The following is a 21,255-nucleotide window of genomic DNA, read 5'->3' as shown; positions in this document are numbered from 1 at the left end:
GGGGTGGCAGGCAGCCTGCTTATCTTGCCAGCAGATGTCGACAGTGGCTGGGCAATATGGGGCTTTATTAAGGTCAAGAGTACTAATGTGTTGTTGACCTTTTTGACCTATTCATCTCTGAGACAGTCTGCAGGTTTTAAAAAAAACTGGAAAGAACTAAAAATGAGGCTTCTATGCCGTGTTTCCAGAAATAGTTTGGTAGCTAGTGACATATGTAAAGATAACCTGTGCTTAAAATGAGAGCTTTATCCAACTTCAAGGTATCACCTACTTGCATTTTGAAGATTTAAATACATTTTTAGTTACACTATCAACATTAATCTTTGATAATAATGGGTTTTACCAATACATAACTAGTTTGTGGAGGACCACATAGCTTCATTGCGAGTGAAGAAAATTATGCCTATATTGTCAGTCATTTCCAAGGCAAATTGGTCTACAAAAAGACTGAATTATTGAGACTGAGGCAGTTTTTGAGCTGTTTAAAATGCCATGCCTTCTCCTCTCTACTTGAATCTATCCTGTCCCCTCAAAAGCACACTTTATCACAGGAGTGTTTCAGCCAAATCCTTATATCAACCTCTCAAAGAATTATTTTTCCAATAATTTGTTTTGTGTCCAGATAATAAATCAAGTAATTTATTATTTATGTATTTATAGAACAGCAAGGAGTAAAAGAGTCCAGACCTATTTTTAAAATGCATGTATAAGTGAGATTTTTAAAATTTTACTTCTTAACACAGTGATCTGAAAAGACAACCTTTCATTTTTCACTGAGCTGGAAATGACATTAGCAGACAAAAAAGACCAAAGGCGTTACCTTCTTAATCTCCCTGGTCAGCATACATCGCTCAATTCTTAGCACAGTGGAGATATCGATGTGCTCTCTTGAGATGGAATTAAGCCAAGCTGTAAAACTGTCTAGTGTTGCCAGGAAGAGGACCCAAGTGAACTTCAAGATATTAAATATCCTCTTGATGATGTTATCTAAAAGAGGGGAAAAGCACCAGAGAGTTAATGAATGCAAATATCTTTCATTGTATTTCTGCTTGCAGTTAGATTCATTTTTCCCTTGTTGTCTAATAATAATAATCCAGGCTGCAAGACCCTGTCATAGTAAGGAATCTCTGAAGATGGTTGGAGGCCTTTTGGCTGTCTGGGGCATCTTCCTGCCTGTATGTCTAGGCTTATCATCCCTTTTCCACCCCGTAACTCCCTGGTCCTGTAATCGTTAGTCATATAAACAGTCCCTGATTTTAGACAGATGCTGTATGTACAGGTCTGCAGAATGAAACCCAAAGATTTGGGCGTCTCCTGAGAGTTAGTCAACATCCCCAGCTCCTGTGATCTCAGCAGCCGCTCAGCCAGCGTGTTGAGCTGAACCCCATACCTGTCTATTTACTTGTGTGCATTTCTCTCTGCAAAGTTTGCCTTTTGTGCTTGAACCTTGCTTAGCTGAGTTTTAAACTCTAACCTGCCTAAACAGTCTTTGAATCTCTCCCCGTTTTCCAACCACCTAAACACACCTCTGTGTATTTACTGTTTCCAAACCCTTTCTCTTTTTTTTAAATAGGCTGCACTACGTCATCAGTGATCTCAGATCAACTAGCCCAACTAGGACAAATCATATAAATCATTTCTACAATATTACTCTTGCACCATTTTGCCAAAACAGTACACTTTCCCATGAGTAAGGCTTATGGGTTTATACCAACAATAGCAGCTTTATTTTCCTCAACACAGCTGTCTCAAGTTAATTTCTCATTTCAGTAGTTCCTTTAGCATTAGCAACTGCATTTCTCACCCAAAAAGCAGCACTTCCAGGTTATTTTTCTTCCACTCACAAACATACACACCACGTTACAGTTCTTATACAGAGTTGCACAAATACTAAAAAAATCCTTTCCAACTAGCCAGTTCCAGAGCTAGTTGTCCCTGCTAGGTTGCAAATCCCAGAGCACTAGCTATAAATATCAATTTTAGAGTAACCAGCCTAAGAAATAATAGAAAACTGTCAATAATCTGCAATACAGGGACAAAATATTTGTAATGGATGCTAAGGAGCCAACCTATGTGCTAAAGCATGATGCTTTCAACAACCTCACTTCCTAGCTGTACCACAAGATGGCATGCAAAACTTTGTGGAGTGCACATTCGCTCCTTACAAAGAATGCAAAGGTGAAGTTGTAATAAAGCAAAAGATTTCCTATGGAAGAATGTGCACATTTCTCCGGATGTGCAGGCAGGGCTGTATGCACATATATGTGGAGAGAAACTAAGGAAAAACCCATTAGTGGTACCTTCCTGTAAAGTGGATGCTAAAATGGCAGTATGTACTATTTACATGAGCAATGCCATGGAACTGGTCTGGTATCTTTGAGCACAAGAGGATTTAGCCCACTTCACTTGGTCATATAATTATTTCAATAATATTTTGTCCTTTTTTTCAGGCCTTTTCTACGTCATTTAGAATTGGAGATATTCTATGATTTATCTACTTAAATTTTGTTCACTCATATTTCAATGTGCAGGTCTTGAAGCTAAGGAAATCTTGTCATTGGAAATTAAATGTAAGGCTGTTTCTACTTCAAGAAGCATTCATTTCTTCTGAATTCCAGATAATATTATGAATAGGTTAAAAGAAAATATAGCACTCATACACAAAAATATACAACATATAAATGTTCTTTTTTAACCCACACTCTGCGTCTCTAATATACAATTTCTGCTACTGACTTCAGGAGAATTGCAGCTCTCAGGTTAAAATTATCTTTATTATTGACCACCACTGCATGCCACAGTCTCACCACAGTGCTTTGCCAAGCACTTCCAGTCTAATCTGAAAGGTCATTTTTCTCTCTGGAATGGAGGTGATTTAGTATACATTTTTAATGATGCTGTAGCTGTTCTGGCAGATTTGCTGTTCTCCAAAACTTTTAAAAAATAATCTTCTGGGGATCGATCGCATCTAAACATCTTCAAAAAGGGAAACAAATATTTATTTTCTGCAGAAACTGTTATTCTAACTTAAAAGGTCAAATGCAGAGAAGGCTTCTCTCTGCCTGAGAGTGTGAGACAGGATTTGATCTAAGGTTAATAATGATACTAATGCTTTATTAACAATTACCATCTAATTTTTCCAACCATCTTTAACAAATTTTACCTAGGACTGGTCAAAGTATTTCAATGAAAATATAAAGCACCTTCAATTGACCATTTCCAATATAAATTAGTTATAAACTTCCTTCTCTTTCCCTAACCCCTGTGTAGCACCAACGGTCTTTCCCTAGAGATGCGTTTAAGTGATTCACTTCAGCGTTTTAACACGGGTAACTGTATTGCCAGTAACAAATAAAAAATCTCCCCAAACCCCACCAAAAAACCCCTATAGCAATGCAACTCATTTATTTGAGACCACTGCTCTTGTGAGAAAGAAATGACATCTCCCACATCCTTGTAACATCTTCGACCTAACATATAACATCTATCTGTTACTCATTCAGGGATACTATTCTAACTGGAACTGTGGGAACCAATTTTAAATAGAGAAGAAAAATAGCTTTTGAAGACAAAGTCTCACTCAAGGTAGCCATGATGAAGATCTACTTAAGAGGAGAGTCTGTTTTCTTCTTTTACTCTAGTTAGAAACAAAGAGCCAAGCTTAGATTTATGACCTATTACACTTCTTTCTAGGAAAACTTTCAATATGGGCAAGATCTTGCAAACTGCTGACATTTCTTCTGTTGTGCAGAGCATCCTTAACCCTGGTTATGAATGAGAAAGGGTAAGGTTGGGAAAATCCCATTTTTTTAGAGGAGATTATTGCACCTTGCTGAATGGGTGAGTATCAGACAAAAGCATTATATTAACCTTGCTAAAACTCACTGAAAAAATACAAAGTCTTTGTGCTAATAATAACATATCAGACATTCAAAATCAATGCAGATTTTAACACAGGGCTGTATGCAATCAGGACTGGAAGCTATGCTTAAGTATAAGTTGTTCTCTAAGTAAAATATACAGCAAGTGATCAAGCCTGACCCTTGTGTAGAGAATGAGTAGTTAATAGTCCAGGAGTAGAAATTCCTATACTCAGGACTTGTAAATCTGGCAGTTGAAAACCTGAAGTAGTTAGGAAGTTCTCACTGCACAGGTTAGAGTGGATTTTGTGGCTTTTACGCAAGCCTGGGATCACCACAGCGCTGTCTCTGTGATATACTGCTTACGCCACTGGTCACAACTGCACCGTAACAGCAGAGAAGCCCTCTTTCTGCCTCCATACCTGGTCCATCAGATTTCTTCTTGACAGGTTCCTCTTCGCTGTCTTCACAGTCTGCATCAGTACCACCTAGTGAAAACAGCGAGTGTTACACCTATAGAAGTGTGGGTGTAAATGCCATTCGAGCTAGAAAATGCTGCAGTTATTAAGTGGTAGTGACTGGTTCCTCCCCTGCCACTATAACAGAAAGCACATTTCTGTTCCTGAAGGAGACAAGTGAGGGGACAACCCTGTCAGCGAAGGTGTTCACAGATGACCACCCCTCTCTTGCAATTCGCAGGGGCATTTTCTTACTGAAGAATGCTGCTGAGCAAGATCATCTGTTGGTGTAAACGCAGGCAATTTCCCAGTCAGACCGCTTCCACCCTCAGCAGTCTCACCTTCCGCCGACTCACACTCCAGCTCATTTCTTCAGCTTCTGCAAAGGGCAACCTGGTCAGAGCTCTGACCTCCTCCTGCCTCTGACCCAGCAAACCCGAATGAACTGAGTGGCACCTTCAGGTTGAAATGAAGCAGCAGAGTTGGTTTGAGACTACCACATGCTTTTATTTAGGCCTATGGCAGAAGAGTGACGTAGAGTTGCAGGCAGAACCAAAGGACAGACAAATGACTCTCCTTCTATTTAATATCCCATAACTGCAGCTACAGCTTCAGTGGCAGCAGTCAAATTATAAAGCTCCCTCTTTTTGACAGGTGAAGATGCCAAATGGAGGAAAAGTCCCGCTAATTCAGCCTGAATGCCCCCCCCCCCTTCCCCATCAAGAAGTTTCTGAATTTCTATTTTCCCTTCTTGTTTAAAAAAAGAGCAAAAGATGAAGAGGTATGAACCACTTATAAACTGATTTTTTTTGGAGGCATGTATGACTTTACATGCCCATAAAACCCTATTAACATTTGTATGTTTTCCTTTTGCTGCCGGCTGAATTCACTGTGGTGAATTCACTGGTTCACGGATATTTGGGTTCCTCAGTGAGTACAGCATGGAAAGTGAAAAACATTTCTAGATGTTCTTCCCCATGTATCAACTCAAGCTTCTTTAGGCAACAATATAGGAAATGGGGCAAAAAGAAATAATATGTGGCTATTTCAATGAACTTTTCTTACAGCTCCACTTGAACTACAGCTCTTCAGGAACTTCCTCATGAAATAGTTCTTCAACACAAAACGTTAAGTCTGTCACATGCAAAACTTTCCCTGGGAAAACACATGAATTTATGATCAAAATGAGAGACTTTTAGCAACCTTAGAAAAAGCTGGAGAGTAAGATAAACCCTTTCATGAGGTGAGGGACTGAAAGGGTAATGTCCTTGCTCTGCCTGATTCTGGCCAAACACCTGGCATTTACACTCCCACATTCTGGAGAAATGCTGTTAACTACCAGGTTATTGGCTTTATAAAGTTACGCCTTCACAGGGTTATGGCTTTCTTTTGCAAGTACTCTACTTCCACAAATGTTTTCATATAGTTGATGTTTTCTGCAATGGGTTGAGTCTTCCTACTTGGCAAAAGTTCTGGGTGTGTGTCTTGCAACTCCTTGGAGAAACACACATATCTCCCCTTCTCCTTCACACCCCGCAACACACACTGTGTACAAGGGAAGGACGTGGCTATGGCCGGCCTTGTCATCAGCCGGGGCAGTGACAGGCAGCCAGGCAAAGGCAACCTCAATTGTCCAGTTTCTAGCCAGAACTGAGAGCACTGGCCCTCTAAAACTCAGCTGCCTTTCACTACCAGGAACAACGGGCAGTCTAGTTAACACTACTTTTTTTTAAAATACAGAAGGCTACCTACCATCCCCAGATCCTTTTCGCCTTCGCTTCGCCTCTTTCCCGAAACTTTTCTTCTCTTTGCGCCTCTGTCGTAGTGCTGTTTTAGGGTCAGTAATCCAGGCCTGATAAACAAACTGGAAGGAACAAACTCATTTATTTGAAGGTTCTTCAAGTTTTGAGAGTAAGCCATAGAATAAGCCACAAGCAGGACTATATAGTTTGAGTAAACGCATTCAGATCTGCAGCAGTAAGGAAATATTTTGAATCCCAAATCAAACACCTCCCTTGCAGATCTGCTGAGTTTTCATGTGCTATTTTTGCAAGCATAAAACCAAATGTGAAACACTTGTGGGTGAACCAAGTTTCATTAGAACCCACAAAAATTCATGCTCTGAACTTTGGGAATTAATGCCCTGTTGTGCATATGGGCTACTTCACCTGAATCTCTCCATTTAGTTCTACTTTATCATTTTACAGGCAAGATACAGAGTAATGGAAACTTTAAGAGAAAGTGCTGCAATCAACTAACTAAAGCATCAAAAGCTGTAGTGATATCTCAGTACAGGTATTCATGCTTCTACATTCTTCGTACTTCAGGTATTTTTTTCTCACCTCTGCAGATCCCAGTGGAACATTTACAGAGTTGCTCTCTGTGCACAGTCCCAAACCTGGCAGTCAGGAATTCCTGAAATTTCATCCTGATTTTGACAATGGCTACCTTTGTTCCTTCAGATAAGTCACTGATGAATCCTTCTGCTACTGTTTTTCCAGTTGTAGAATGAAGACAGTAATACTTACCTGTGTATCAAGGGGATTTTATGGGGCCAATTCCTGCTCACAGCACTCACTCAGATCAACAGTCTGTTGACCTATATGATTACAGGAAGCATGGAATTGGCCCAAAATATTTATAAATGCTATAAAAGTGAGCACAAAAAAAAAAAAAAAGTAAACAAAAGTTACCCCAAGTAACTTTTTGAATAGTTCTGCTCAGGCTGTGAAGAAAGGTTACAGAAAAAAAGCAGTAACACTCATATCTTTTTGCCCTATATGACATAGAATGTGAATAACAGAAACTAAAGTAACTGTATCTTCTCCACAACTCTTTAGGACAAAGGATCTTCTTTTGTTCCATTTATGGTTTTCATTGAAAAGTAGTAATCATCTTCAATTGGCACTGCATTGTCTTCTATTTCTAAGCAACACAGGCTAGTAACAGAGACAGGGCAGGGAGGCACACAGATGCAGACACAAGGGTAAAAAAAAAAGCATAGTAACAAAACAGCTCTATTAATTCACAAGACAAACATGCAGACAATGACAAGAACACACGTGTATCTCAGTGAAGCTGGAACTGCCCCTGACAGGACAGAATGGTAAAATTTCTATTTTGTTTATTTGTATTTTTAAAATTTGCATACACAAATTGCTTTGGAACATTAGAAGCAATTTTTTAAAACTGTCAAACTGACTTTTAATGAATTTAAAAGGGAAAAATACTTTGTTCTGTTTTGTGAATATATACAACAATGGAGAGGAACTTACTTTGGTACTGTTGATAAGAAAGTTCTCTTCCAAATCTCTCAAGGTCTGTACATTTATTTTTATATGTCTGACTTGTTCAAAACAAGCACCACATAAGAAAATGTGTGGGATCAGAGGCACTGGTCTCTCTTTGCTTTGTAATACATGTTTTCTACTGAAGGTGATCTGGGGGAATGGTGATACTTCAGTGACCCAATACTGTGTTACTTACTGAAAGTCAGAAACTGTCAAAATCTGCTGCTGAACAGTTAGCTGAGAAACTGTAGGCTGGCCACAGTCATAGTATGAATAAAGAAACTGGAGGTAAAAGGAAGACTTGGAAGAGGGTAGAAGATTAGAATGAAGAAAGGGCATTTGATTAATAAATTTAATGTAACTACTTACGGTAAGCAGTGGATATTTTAAGAGCTGACTGGGTGCACACATATCTATTACTTTAGATTTTTACCACTGCACCAACTTTAAATGCAGTATCTTTTAGGCTTTGGGGCTGGTATGCTCCTTCTGTAACACTCACTCCTTACAAATATCATGTCACATATATGGAGTGTAAAATGATACACAGTGCTCAAAGGTAGGAAATGCTAAATGTATTCAAGGAAGACAAGAAAGAAGATGCACAAATCTTTTTAATGATGATGAAGGCCAGAAAAGTAGACCTAAAAGGGGCAGAATGTGCATTTTACAAAGGTTTTACCAACTTTCTGAGATCAATTACCACGGTGTCCGTAAGATACATGCAACCTGATGTGACCATCTTGTATAGCAGTATCAGAAGAAAATGAGAATTTGGGTCTGCATTTTCTCTCGGGGTTGCACTTAAAAAGAGATAGACCACATTTCTTGTGGCTTGACCACTCCGAAAGTATGAAATGTATTGCATTTACTAGGAATGAAGCTTTGGCTGTCATTATTTTCTTCAATCATTCATATAAGAGGAAAAATGCAGACGAGGACAGAGGTATACATTACATCAGGAACTATGGGATGGGTCACATACTGAGCACTCACAAAATGTCAAGTACCTTTGCTGCTTTGATTAAATACTGAAGAATAGTTTTGGGTAGTTTAATGACAGACTTTGGCAAGGCTAAAATGGCTGAAGCAAATTTCCCAATAGCTCTCTATAAAGAAGGACAAAGCAAGAGCAATTAGTAGAAAACAAGAAAATATTAATAAAAAGTATCTACTGAATGATTGTATCTAGATTATTAAGAACAAATTTACATTCATAGACTCCAATATGAAAAAAGAGCACTTGTGACGTTCACAATAAAACTTCAGTAACATGATTCTTAACTGCCTGTGTTCTCTAACAAATAAAATCTCCAAGTTAACCCTTGAAGTGACTATTGCACACAATTTACACTAAAAGAAAAATCAACAATTAAAAATAATTCTTTAGCAGACTCTACAACAAACAAGTTCACTTTGCTAGTATTTTTATTAAGTCCATGTGCATGGTGATGGAGGGGAAATAAGGTATGATGACCAAAGGATGAACAAGCTTTTCATAAACAAAACCAATTTTCTGTTCTATATAACTCCCCTCCTACATAAAGCCATCCAACATCTTCATGTTGCACATATTGCAGAACTGGCCACCTATACAGAACGTCTGACCAGATTTTTGAAATAAACACCAGATCCTCCATCCTCAGATTAATAGTTTCAGCACTGAGCTTTAGTAAGTAAGACCAAATGAATAAAATCCACAAAACCCAGAGTAAATGAAAGAATCTGATTAGGTTCTGACCTCAAGTTTAGAACTCTCTAAAATCTCAGTGCTTGGCACCAGCACATCTGAACAAAATGTTGTCACCAGTTTTTAAAAAAATCAGCAGAAACAAGAATGCAAACCTTCCTCTGTATCTGCATGAAAACCAGAAAGAAAAATGACCTAGAAATTCATGAGCCATTTTTATGGTCCAAGGTGAGTTAAATGCAAAATATACAAAAAATTAGTGTAAATAGCAGAAAATAAAACTTATCACATTAATTTTCATCCAGATTTGTTTTGCCTTTTTTAAGGTCAGGAAAAAATCTTTCCATGTCATTACCACATCATAGGCAGTTTAACAAATGTAATCAGTTGGTAATGTAATATAAGTATATAAACTAAAGGCACATTGTATCAATGAATTAAATAAAGTATTTCTTCTTGTAATTCACTCATGTTGTCTGGGAAGCTTTGTTTGAAAGCTGTTGGTATAAGGAATAGAAGAACGTGGAGGCAGTTTCTTGCTCTTGCTTGGGCTGGGCTTTCAGTAATGCACCAGTTCTGCAGTGACGTGAGCTTGCATGTTGATGGGAATACTCATCTGCAAAAAGCTACCCCTTTGCTTAAGCTTTAAAGTTACTGACCTGAAAAAGTTCTGTGGTATTTCTGAAAATTTTCAGCAAGTAAAACTTTACTCTTATGAAGATTAAAGCAATCCTACATGCATGAGTAGTGCGCTAACTTCTTCACCCAAGTTCTTCATTTAAGCCAGTGGATTCAATACCTGGTACTGTCTAACATCAACCAGTCTATATGCAGGAACCCAGTTAGGAAAATTCAGCTATCTTTTTAACATTACAATATCCTCTTACTTCAACACAGTCTGTCACTTAAAATGCAAACATATTAGTTAACATTATCCTGAAAAAGAAAAGAAAGAAAGTGATGTGGTCTCCTTTTGTAATTTTAAATGTTAAGCTCTTTATAACGCAAGGATGTATTTCTCTGGTCCACTAGGATGAATAATAATTTTTTTTTTTTTAAGTAGGTATTCTTTTCTATGAAAAATTGCTTACTTTTGGGATCATTTCTTCATGGAATGATAACATCTACTCAAAACCAGAAAACCACTGAAGCATTGTACAGCAGTGCCAGAGGCAAGTCAGCTTCCTCACTTGTCTTTATTGCAGTGCAGAAAAAATAAAGCTCAGATTCTTAACCTTTGTTTTTGTATTTTTGTTTTCTTCAGGCGTAAGTGAATGAAGATATGATTTCACTACAGTTTCTATAGGAATTTGGCAATGCTTAAAACAGGCAAACTTGCATTTTAAATTGGCAAGAAACTTCATTTCCAATACTTTTCAGGTCTACTTTAGATGTACTGGCTGCTTTAACATATGTGCCTGTGTTATGAGAAGCCTACATTTTTTTCCAGATGTCAACTAGAAAGCAAATTACCATAAAGTACCTGAAAAGCAGATTTTTTTCGAGGCTCTTCCTCTTCTTTTTTCTCCTCTTCCTCTTCCTCTTCACTATCCGTCTCAAACAAATAATAATTTCCACTTCTGACCACTAAGTGAAACAAAATATTTTCTTATTTTTCTGAAAATTCTATTTTCAACTGCCCCAAGACCTATGAACAGCCAGCCAGTCATTTAAAAATTCATAACCAGGAGAGGTGAAAACAGAGAAGAAGCAAGAGATGAAAAGGTCTCAGGCAATTTATTTGATGTTAGTCTGCGATACTTTGGGCATGAATGGGAACTATACAAGAACTAAGGAAAACATCACCACGAGAAGAAAATGTAAAGAAAAAGCTTGAAGTATATCAAGTTACTAGGTTACATTCTTTAGGAAAAAATGGCAGTTAAGTCTAAATTAACTGGGAACTGATGGTTATTTGAGGGAGTAAAAAAAGCCCAGCAGGTAAGTAAATGAATTTACATGAACAGTACCACTGGACAAAAAATACAGAACTTCTCTTTAAAATGCTGAGGCATCCTTTAAACTACAGAATGGGATGGTATTAGTCAATGCTTTCTTCAAACATTTAAGCTTTGATGAGGTAATGGAAAACCTTGGTTTGTTTAAAGCAAATCACTTGGATTCTATTAACGTGATCGCAAATGAGTTTCAATTTTTTGCCCATGGATTCAGAAAGATTCTGAAACCTTGATACAGTAAAGATGCACAGTGAATAAGCTAGGCCTTATATCCTTGAACAGAAGCAACGTTTTTATTTCTCAGATGGTAACAGGCCTACATGAATGAACAAGGGAAACGAAATGAAAAATAAGGTAATGAGCAAGAGAAAAATCAAAATCACAGCATTACATTCAGCAGTGAAAACTGGTAAATCATTTCCACATTTAAGCTGAGATATTTAAGGTAACAGTTACTTAGATGAAATGTCACACAATCTGGATATATGGAGCAATACATATTTATATTGAAAATTATATTTGACCCTCATTACAGGTTTCTGGAAAAGTAACAATTGCTTTAATTCAATCATACCTTGAATTTGACACAGATCCTCTGTGCACAGATGACCACACATAACTATCATAGAAACGTCAGGGTAAGCACACTGTGAAATTTGCCAGAACTCTATTGGATCCAAACTTCAGCACCTAAAACTCCCTCACAGAGGGAATTTTGTGCCTCATGTGCCTGGTTATGACTTTTAACATCAATGCATGCTCTGCAGAGGGACAGAGAGTCCACTTCAGCAGTTCTAATTGCTGAACTGAGGTGAAAAGAAAGTTTGGAAATTTCTTGGATCAAGCAAATTAATTATTTGGTGTCGGCTCTTCTAAGAATGCCCATTTAAAGTGCATTAAAGAGATGAATGTATTTTAAGACCCAGTGGTCTGCAGTTCTCTTTCACAAAAGCGTATCTTGTAGTCAGCAACAGAAATTGTCCTCACAGAAGATCAGCAGGATAAGGTCTGACATCTAAGGGAAACCTCCACTGCAGCACAGTCCCTTAAAGGCTCAGAGTAGCACCCGGTCAAACTTGGAACACTTGAGCTGGCAGAAACCAAATCTACTATGATCCCTCTCCAGAACTTTTAGGTTAAAGTGTATCTGAGGGGACACTGTAATGTAGCAGTACGTCTCTTTTACAACTAACGAGGGAGGTATGATTGAATAGCAATAATGCATTCTTGCACACATCAAAATGGAATAAGAAGTGTGTTAGTCGCCTACAGGGATTACTAAAGAGACCAAATTCTACTAGTAAGACAATTCATGGCCAGACTGGACTTGGGGGACCCCTCTCCTACTGCAAAGTGTGACTTTCTACTGAGAAAAGGGACTTTCAGGCTTTCCTTGTGGGATGAGCTGGAGGAGGCAGAAGGAGAGCCATGCAGGAGACGTCAGCATCCTCTCATAATCTGCTTGTGCCCAGAAGGAAAGAGCTCCCCAGGGCAGCTGCAAGCACCATCCTTTGCACTACATCAGACACAACTCTGTGCCCCAGGAGAAGCTGAGGACCTTGAAGCATGTGGCCCTAACTCCTGCTGATCTTTGTGGGGCTCCCTAAGTAATCAACAAGCACAGGAGGAACCATACCTCCCTGCAAGGGAGAGTGTGAGTGAGTGTCAGTGAGGAGAGCCTCACTGATGTTTCCTATCTGTTCTACTCAGACCCAAATTCATGACTGTGTTTTAATTCCTATGATATACAAAATGAGGTATCTTTCTGTATAGTAAAATCATAACAAGTGGTATAAAAATAACAATAAAAATCTAAACTAAATATCAGAATTGGCATGAAACTTCAAGCTTGAATGACTTCAATATATACATATATACAGGCACAGCCACAAACTCAGTTACTGAGATGAACACCCATGTGCAGCAGAATGCTGCAGTTACAGCACAGTGTTTCAAAAAGGACAGATGGGGAATATCAGTCTATTTCTAGTCTGTATGTCTGTGAACACTGACTGTCAGTGCCATGTTTCAGTGAGTGTGGGTGCAAGCCACATGGCAGGCAACCATGTTTGCAAGATCAGGGTCTGTGATGTTTCCCACAAGGTTTTGCATTATTGCAGTAAATAATTTCAAGAATGCTCACTGTTTAAATACCAAAACGCAAGTTGCCACCTAAGAACATTAAATAATGAGGGTGAAATAAGTAGAAGCCAAAGTCAATGTCTCTCTTTGAGCAGTTCTTCTTATTACAAAACCAGTGGTGAATAAACAAAAGACCATATCCCATTCCTTCAAAATCACTGTAGCCTGAAATTCTACAGTAAAAACTCGCAAATTTTAGTTTTGATCTGTTTTGTCATTGTTGTTCTTAATGAAACTAAAGGGCAAGAAGTTTATTTTCATAAGACTTTTGAAAAGGGATAGGTCTCTCTAAAGTGGCAGTGTGCCCTTTAGAAAAATGAAGAGAGAGGCACAGTTTACTTGTGACTTGATAGAAATAAGCATACGACATTCTGTTTAACGCTGTTGGCAAATATATATGCTGGAGTTATAAATAAATACACACAGGTAAATGAAGCAGTATGTAGATGTGTAAAAGTGTTACTTGGAGTAACTCTTTTAAACTAAATGACCAGGCGCAATATAGACATTCATATTTAACTCTGGTCAGTGCTATACACTTGAATATTTTTTAAATCTTCAGAGGTTATTAAATACCTCATGTCTGAGTTCCTTCAACAAAGATCCAATAGAAGAGAGAGATTGCAGTCTACTCAGTTTTCTTGTTTTACCCAATCCATAACAGGGAAGAACTCTATTGTATGCCTGGAGTGGGCTAAAACCAAACTAATTTATCATAATGCAACAATGGTATCAGTGATACAGGCTAATAACTCCTTGTGCACAAGGCTGAACAGATTTCTGCTGTCAGTTAAACACAAAAAAATGGAAATAACAAAACAACTGGCATCAACAGTACATTAAAGTGTGATCAGATATATTCAGCTGAGCTCTACAGAGCCTAGTCCTGGGAATAGTCTTGCTGCCTTACTGTGGTACTCAGATTTCCACAGCTGATGGTAGAATGACTGATGAACCATGAAAAAAGATGTATGATGTGTGTATATGAAAAAGAAATTATGACTGATCTTAGAATGCATTGGCAAACCTTCACCTTCAAATTTTTAAATATACTGTGCTTTGCAGTAGGGGGGATTTAAGACTTTTGAGGCCAAAGTAAGATGCTTTTTGGTACATGTTTATCTGATTTGGTATTTCTCTAAGAATGCCCAAAGTATCATGAGCTAGCTATGCTTCCAACACACAGAAGTTCAAAACATGGTTAAACTCACTCCTTGAAGATTTGGAAAATCTTGTTTTGAAAAAAATAAGCCTTCTATCAAGTCACAATCATAAAATCAGGCATAAAACAAACAGGTTATGGGAATGCCTTCATTCTGGTCAAGGATATAAGGGTTAAATCCACATATTTGTAAGATGATTGAGAAAACCTACTGGAAGCATGATCAACCCAAGGCCGCCACCACAGCTTTTTTTTGCCCTTGGCTTTCTCTTTGTCTGCTTCTCCTAAAATAAAATATGTCCAAATATTAATTTTACAAAATGAGAAACATGTTTCTTACACTGATTAGTCATTTTTAATTTCTCTCAAAAGAGCTAAAATTTCATGAGCACATCAGATGTTAGATCTACTGAATACATTCAATATTAAAATCATTCAGAAGCATGACCACTAAGCAGAAATACTCTGGTTTATGCAGCAGTTAAAACAGCATTCTACTCTAAAACAGCTAAAAAGTTCAGGTTTGTGTTTTCAAACACACAGTCACAGTTGAGTGTAATTTCAGGAAGAAAATATTTTCCCTCATCTCAAATCCCCTTACATTTCAGGCTCCAAAAAGTTTAAATCCAGTAAGTGCTGATCCCAAGTCAGTGCTAGAACTGTGGCACTGTATAGGTATCATTTTATCTGTTCCCATGTTTTAAACCACATTTAAAAGTACGCAAACATTTCAGTGACTAAAAAAACCTCACAGCATCCAGAAAATGTTGCCGGAAAAATATGACTGCTACCTATTTGTAACACTGTGGTTTATATATAATGACTTTGTACAAAACAAACTTCTGCTGCTATTCAGCTCTTTGCCAACAACTGAAAATTAACCAAAAGTAACCTTACAGAAAAACATTTTCTCTAAACCTTCTTGCAGTACAAAATCCCACATTTTTTTGGCTAAATCAAACTCCAAACTGATACTGAGCTAACAACCTTGTTATATGATGACAGTTTTGAAGAACAATTTATGATTTGTCCAACTATTAGGTCCTTAGCGCTCAACTGCAATTACGGTACAACAATAGCTAATGGTACCTTCGTCATCTTCTTCAGAAACCTTCCGAACGTCTGGCCCCTCTGAGGACTCCTGGGTCATGCTTAGCATCCTCTCTTTACCCTTTTTGTATTTTTGCTGCCTGGCTTTGATGCGATCCATTCTAGCAAAAGGAAGAATCTTATTAGATTGATGTCTTCACCCTTTCTGACCCACCCTGAAAAACAAGTGTTAAACACATCCATTCACACCCATGCACTCCAACATTTCTAATGGAAAGATACATTCCACACTGTCATTAACCCTGCACTTAAACATAAGGAGTTAAATGGCTCTGAAGGGGCTGGCTGGAAGGGTCAAGCCTAGATGTTTGCCCACTGGTCAGTGAGAGCTGGGGTGCATGCTATCACATGAGTGTTTTACCTATTCCCCCTCAACTATCTTTTATCATTTAAAAAGGAAAGAATTGCTGTCAGGAGCTACAATGCAGCAAATGAAGCTCTGAGAAAAATGGACTTCTGCGTAATGCAGTGGTTTTCCTGAAACTTGCCACTCTGAACCAGGGATGTGGCTGTTCCTGCACTATTTGTGCTACATCTTCACCCCTGAAGCTCCTTTGTCCCACGTATCTAGAAATGCAAAACACTTAAACTGGTTCAGTTTTGTCCAGATGTAGGCAAGCCTTCAATTCTCCTTCTTGCAATCCTGTAGAGTTAGCACAATCTGGTCTTTTAAGACTTCTGTGTTTTCACAGTTTGAAAAATGGTAGTAAAAAAACCCTGAAGTCAACAGGAGTAAGTTCTTTCAATACAACTGGATTAGAAGCAAATGATTCACTAACTTCAGTGATCAAAATGCACTTAAATACATTTATTAATCTGTCCATTTGTTAGGGAAGAACCACACATTAGAGAGGAAAAAACTCTTTCATCTCAGCTAGTTGCTATTATTCAATAGATAATTAGATTTCTTTCCCTGTATCATTTATCTGCTGCTGAAGTGACGCTACATCAGTCAGGACAACTTGGTTGTTCAAAACTTCTGGCCATGCTCTTCATCCTAATCAGCCTAAACTGTATGAAGTACTGATGCACATTATTGAATGAAATAAAACAAGCACCTTCTAATGTTGAAGTCAGACATCCTCCAAATACAAACTAGCGATTTTTAGAGAAACATACATCAGCTTTGGCATTATTGCAAGTAGTATCATCTCCTTGACCTTAAACTCTGCAGAACTAACAGAAAAGAATGATTTCCAAGACAGGCACGTCCTGTCAATTGGGATAAGACTGACACAAGCATAGAGCAGCAACAGCAACAGCCCAATACATCATCGGGGGGGAAACCCCAGGCATGCGGGTAGGGAGCCCGGTCCCTGCAGCCTGCTGATGCTTCTTCAATTATGCAGGTGTGGGCTTTGACATCTGGTTAGGAACCAGTTATGGCTTTTCATGCATGGTGGTGGAGGAGCTTTGAAAGCTTTTTGCAGTTAGTAAAGAAGCATGCTGGCTGTACCCAACAGAAAGCAGAGTGGCTTATTGGCTGTATAAAGAGAAAGGATCTCCAGACCAGTTAAGCTGAATGCAAATATCTTCAGTGAAGGTAAACATATGTATTTTGCACTCAAGCGCTAGCGGAAGAACCACAAATGAAACGGAAGCAATAGACATCCAGCAAATTTTACCAGGAATACACAGACACACAGAACAAAATCCTAATAATGGTAAAGTCAATGAGAATATTGTCATCCATTGCAGCAGGGCCAGGATGCTACTCAGCTTCCTTAGCCCGTAGTGATTTCAGGCTATTTGGGTGGCTCTTAACTACAGCTTCCCTAACTAGGCCCTTTGCTGTTCCAATTTCTGGTTGTTTTTTTTTTTTAAATCCAGTTCCTGTGTCTCAGTCTCCTATTTTCTAACCATCTAGGCTTGCACTTTCAAGTGAGACAGGGTTAATATGGCACTTCTGATTAGTAATCTGCCTACCCTTTCATGAGTTTCATTGGGGATTTGCATTTGACTGTCCTACTCTTCTGAGAGATGGGGAGAGACAAATTGAGAGAACAGCAGGATAATTACTGGAGGGAAAGAAAGAGGAAAAAAGATCCCCCCCCATTTCATCTGCATTGCATGCATTCATACTACACAAAACAGGATAACCCAAAACTACAACTGAGCTGGACCTCTAACAAGGAAAAAACATAGCAGAGATACAGATCATCTCTTAAAGAGAAGACTGTATGGTCATGTTACTAGGATACTCAGGTGTGGAACAGTTAAAAGCTGATCTTCTTAACCTGTCATCATTGGATTTCTAAGGTTTAGAAGAACCTTCAGAATAAGCAGGAGGGTTCACACCTTCTCTCTTGATTTATAGGAAACATCTGTTTCCATTACAATTTCAGGCTCACTGAGGAGCAGGTAAGTCAGTCCATTCCACTTTGATTCTTTATGTTAACCTCACAACCTTTGGTCCTAGAAATGTAATTCTATGTTTAAATGAAAGTTTAGATTCTGCTGTATGTTGTCTTTTTGGAAAAGATGACTCTAAAACTACATAATACTGGAATACCTAAGATCTCTGAATGCCCAGAGAATAATTTTTGTAATTGCAAAATCATACTTCAAAACCTGATCAGCATTTCTATAAAAGAAGGTGCTAGATAAATACCAACGATCAGTGAAATACATGCACATATATATGTGTGTGTATATATATATATAAATACATTAAATACATACTGTCTTTTCAGTTGATCCATTGATTTTTTTTCCTCTTCAATTCTTGCCTTTACAGCCTTGACAATTGTAGCCTGGAAAAGCTCAGCACCCCTACAGCAGAAATGGGGGCAGAAGAAAGGAAAAAAGGAAAGGAAACATTAAATGTTTCTAAGTTCCTTTATGCCAGCTAATCACAGAGAACTCTGTGTTCCCTCTGTACACGACCTCATCTGCATAAAACAAAACTAATCCAAGGCCTGAAAGAAATAATCAATTACTCCAGAATACTAATCTGTTTACAGTCAATCATTTCAAGATCTGGGGCCAAATGCTGTGATCCCTATTCAGCCTGGAAGTTCCTCTAGCAGCTGTTCAAGGAATTCAGTTTCCAGTGCTCAAGGACACAGAACACGGGTGGGTTCAAGGCCGAGCTAGGACTTCTTGCACACCTCCAGGATTTGGTCTTTATAGTCATGTCAACGTTACAATCACCTTGTCCCTCTGCCTCAGCCCCCTGGAAGTTGTGAGCTACGTCCAGCTTTATCCAGGACCATGATGAGCATAGCTTCAGCTTCACTTTTACCCTCTGAACACTGCAGTGCTTTCAATCTGATGACACAAATCCTTGAGCAAGTTTCTGGTGTGCCGAAAGAATATGGCTTCTAACTCCATTTCATTAGAAATGTAATCAACTCATTGATTTGGATGTCCAGATCACACATCTTGGCTATTCCTCATTATTCACTCATCAGCTCTTGAAGACTGTCAAAGAGCCTCGAAGTCTCTCTCAAAGAAGTAGCATATATTTAAAGCCTTTCTTTTGTCAGGATTTCAGTAAGAACAGCTATAGTTTCAGAAGTCTACTTCTAATTAATTTTTCAACCATGTTTTCTGTGAGATTATTCATTCTTCCATGTAATATGCAGGATAACCACAACTACATTTTTTCAAAGGAATACAATCAAGACTAGGCATCATTATTGTCCCCAAGTACGGTAAAGTACAACAAAGAAGCACATGTTCTCCTTAGCAACTTGATCACTCCTGAATTCTTAGGGATTATTGAAAACTGTCACTGGATACTCATCGCAATTGTTTGAATCACAATTTAATCTTATTTAGGTGAGGTATTTGTTTTTCACAATATTAACTTTAACTAGAAGACAGGCTCAGACCATGCTGTCTGAATCCAAACCTGACCTTCTCCATTGTCCATGTAAAGTCAAAGCTTGGATTTTAGCAAGGCAAGCAGCTAACTAAAAAAATTAATTATATCACTATATTTATATTACCCTCCTTCCTGTAGTATCTCGGCACTTCTGGTCATTAATACGTTTATCTTTACAAAGCTCCTGACATAGGCCAGCATGTCTCCACTTCTGCTGCTGGAGAACTCAAGCGTGGGTAGGTTCAGTAACTTACCAAAAGACACAAAGCTGGAAGTAGGAACCAAACCTGTTTCTTTCAGCCCAGGCCAGCACCTTTTACATGAGCCTGCTCTCTCCTTCTGGATGCAAACTTTCCAATTTAGGAGGCATTTGGATACTCATGATTTTGCTTTGTGCTATTTTCACTGTGAACACAGTGTACAAAAAAAGCTACAAAAAGGTGGTATCCAGCAATCTTGGGCGTCAGTGAAATTCACCCCAGAGCAAAAGTCTGAAGGACAATATGGGATGGAGCTATAAATCTTTTGGCAGCCCTGTTTACAGTGGTGAATTTTGTTCAGTATGGGCAGATAAACATGTCCCCTTTTTAAAGTAATCCCTGGAGGGGGAAGAAGAGGAAGATAAAAAATACTTCCTTTCAGGACATGCAAGTCAAATTTTGCCCTCAAACACAGACAGAAATCAATGTCTGCATGTTTTTCAGGAAAAAAGAAAAATGCCACAATACCTTTAATCCGGTATTGACAGAAATAATTCCTTAGAAATCTTACTGAAATTAAAACCATAATTTCATTCCTGATCTGCCTTCTTATTAAAAACCAGGTGAATGGTTGTGCTAGCGATAGCTTTGAGTGGATGCTTGTGGGAAAGTGTAAATATCAGGCCCAAAGAGGGTGATACTTCCTTGCCACAGCTAGTCAGTGTGCAGTGATGTAACACTTCCCGACCGTCTTCCTGATGATCTTCCCAAGCCGGATGTCATAACTTTCCTGTATTTTTCCTCATGTAATGTTTTTGGAGTCGTGATTTGTAAGGCCCATTGTCTCAAACAGGCTCTGATAGCAGAGTGTTTTCTTTCCAAGGCTTAGAAACTCTGTCATTTGCTCTCATACATATTGATGTAGAGAGAATGCTGCAACACACACCAACTTTCACAGCTTTTAATAAGGGCTGTGAGAGCAGCAGATGCTGTTTGGTAGGAAAGATGGTTTAATTTCTATCAGGTTCTCAATTGATTTGTTTTCTCATGTGTGCTTTCTCAGAGTTGGGTTTGCAGTTATGAATTTAGCATGGATTGTTTAAACCAATGTTAAAGGACTATTTTGGTACTATCTATTGCAAACAAGTAAGTACTGTAGCCATGAGAGACTTGAGCTATTTCATTTAATTTTTTAAAACTTTATGTTACCTTGATGCTAGGATCTGAGAAGCTTTTATATCTGCAACCACATGCAGGAAGTAGTAACTCATGAAGACTCTCCTTTGCAGCAGCAGGAAAGCAAAACATATACTGTCCCAAATGATTCCTGCTTCTCCACTGGGCAGTTTACAATCTAGATTGTTGGTTGCTGGAAAAAGACACCATCAGCATAAGGACTGTTAAGTATTCTTTTATAATGTTTAACCAATTAAATAATCTTAGCCTTTAAAATTATTTGAATTGAGGTAATTTAATTAGATTTTTCTTAAGAAACCTGACATGCATTTCCATTTCAAGTACACTGTATTTCCTTTTACAGCAAACTGGAAAGCTTC

The 21,255-nt window shown here is 38.3% G+C and overlaps 1 protein-coding gene across 1 annotated transcript in view; it reads right to left on the bottom strand.

Moving 5' to 3' along the window:
* PIEZO2 (piezo type mechanosensitive ion channel component 2) overlaps positions 1-21,255 on the bottom strand; it is a 314,868-nt gene that overhangs the window by 34,845 nt on the left and 258,768 nt on the right. Inside the window, exons 30-38 of the mRNA XM_052788207.1 lie at positions 20,909-21,068; positions 18,353-18,442; positions 15,650-15,771; positions 14,773-14,844; positions 10,782-10,885; positions 8,619-8,717; positions 6,071-6,182; positions 4,283-4,348; positions 821-987 (exon numbers count right to left, since the gene is read on the bottom strand). Of these exons, the coding sequence (XP_052644167.1) occupies positions 821-987; positions 4,283-4,348; positions 6,071-6,182; positions 8,619-8,717; positions 10,782-10,885; positions 14,773-14,844; positions 15,650-15,771; positions 18,353-18,442; positions 20,909-21,068 (992 nt within the window). The remainder of the gene's footprint in view (positions 1-820; positions 988-4,282; positions 4,349-6,070; positions 6,183-8,618; positions 8,718-10,781; positions 10,886-14,772; positions 14,845-15,649; positions 15,772-18,352; positions 18,443-20,908; positions 21,069-21,255) is intronic.

Source organism: Harpia harpyja, chromosome 5 (assembly GCF_026419915.1).
Source record: "Harpia harpyja isolate bHarHar1 chromosome 5, bHarHar1 primary haplotype, whole genome shotgun sequence".
NCBI lineage: Eukaryota > Metazoa > Chordata > Aves > Accipitriformes > Accipitridae > Harpia > Harpia harpyja.
This window is presented reverse-complemented; position numbering and strand designations above follow the sequence as displayed.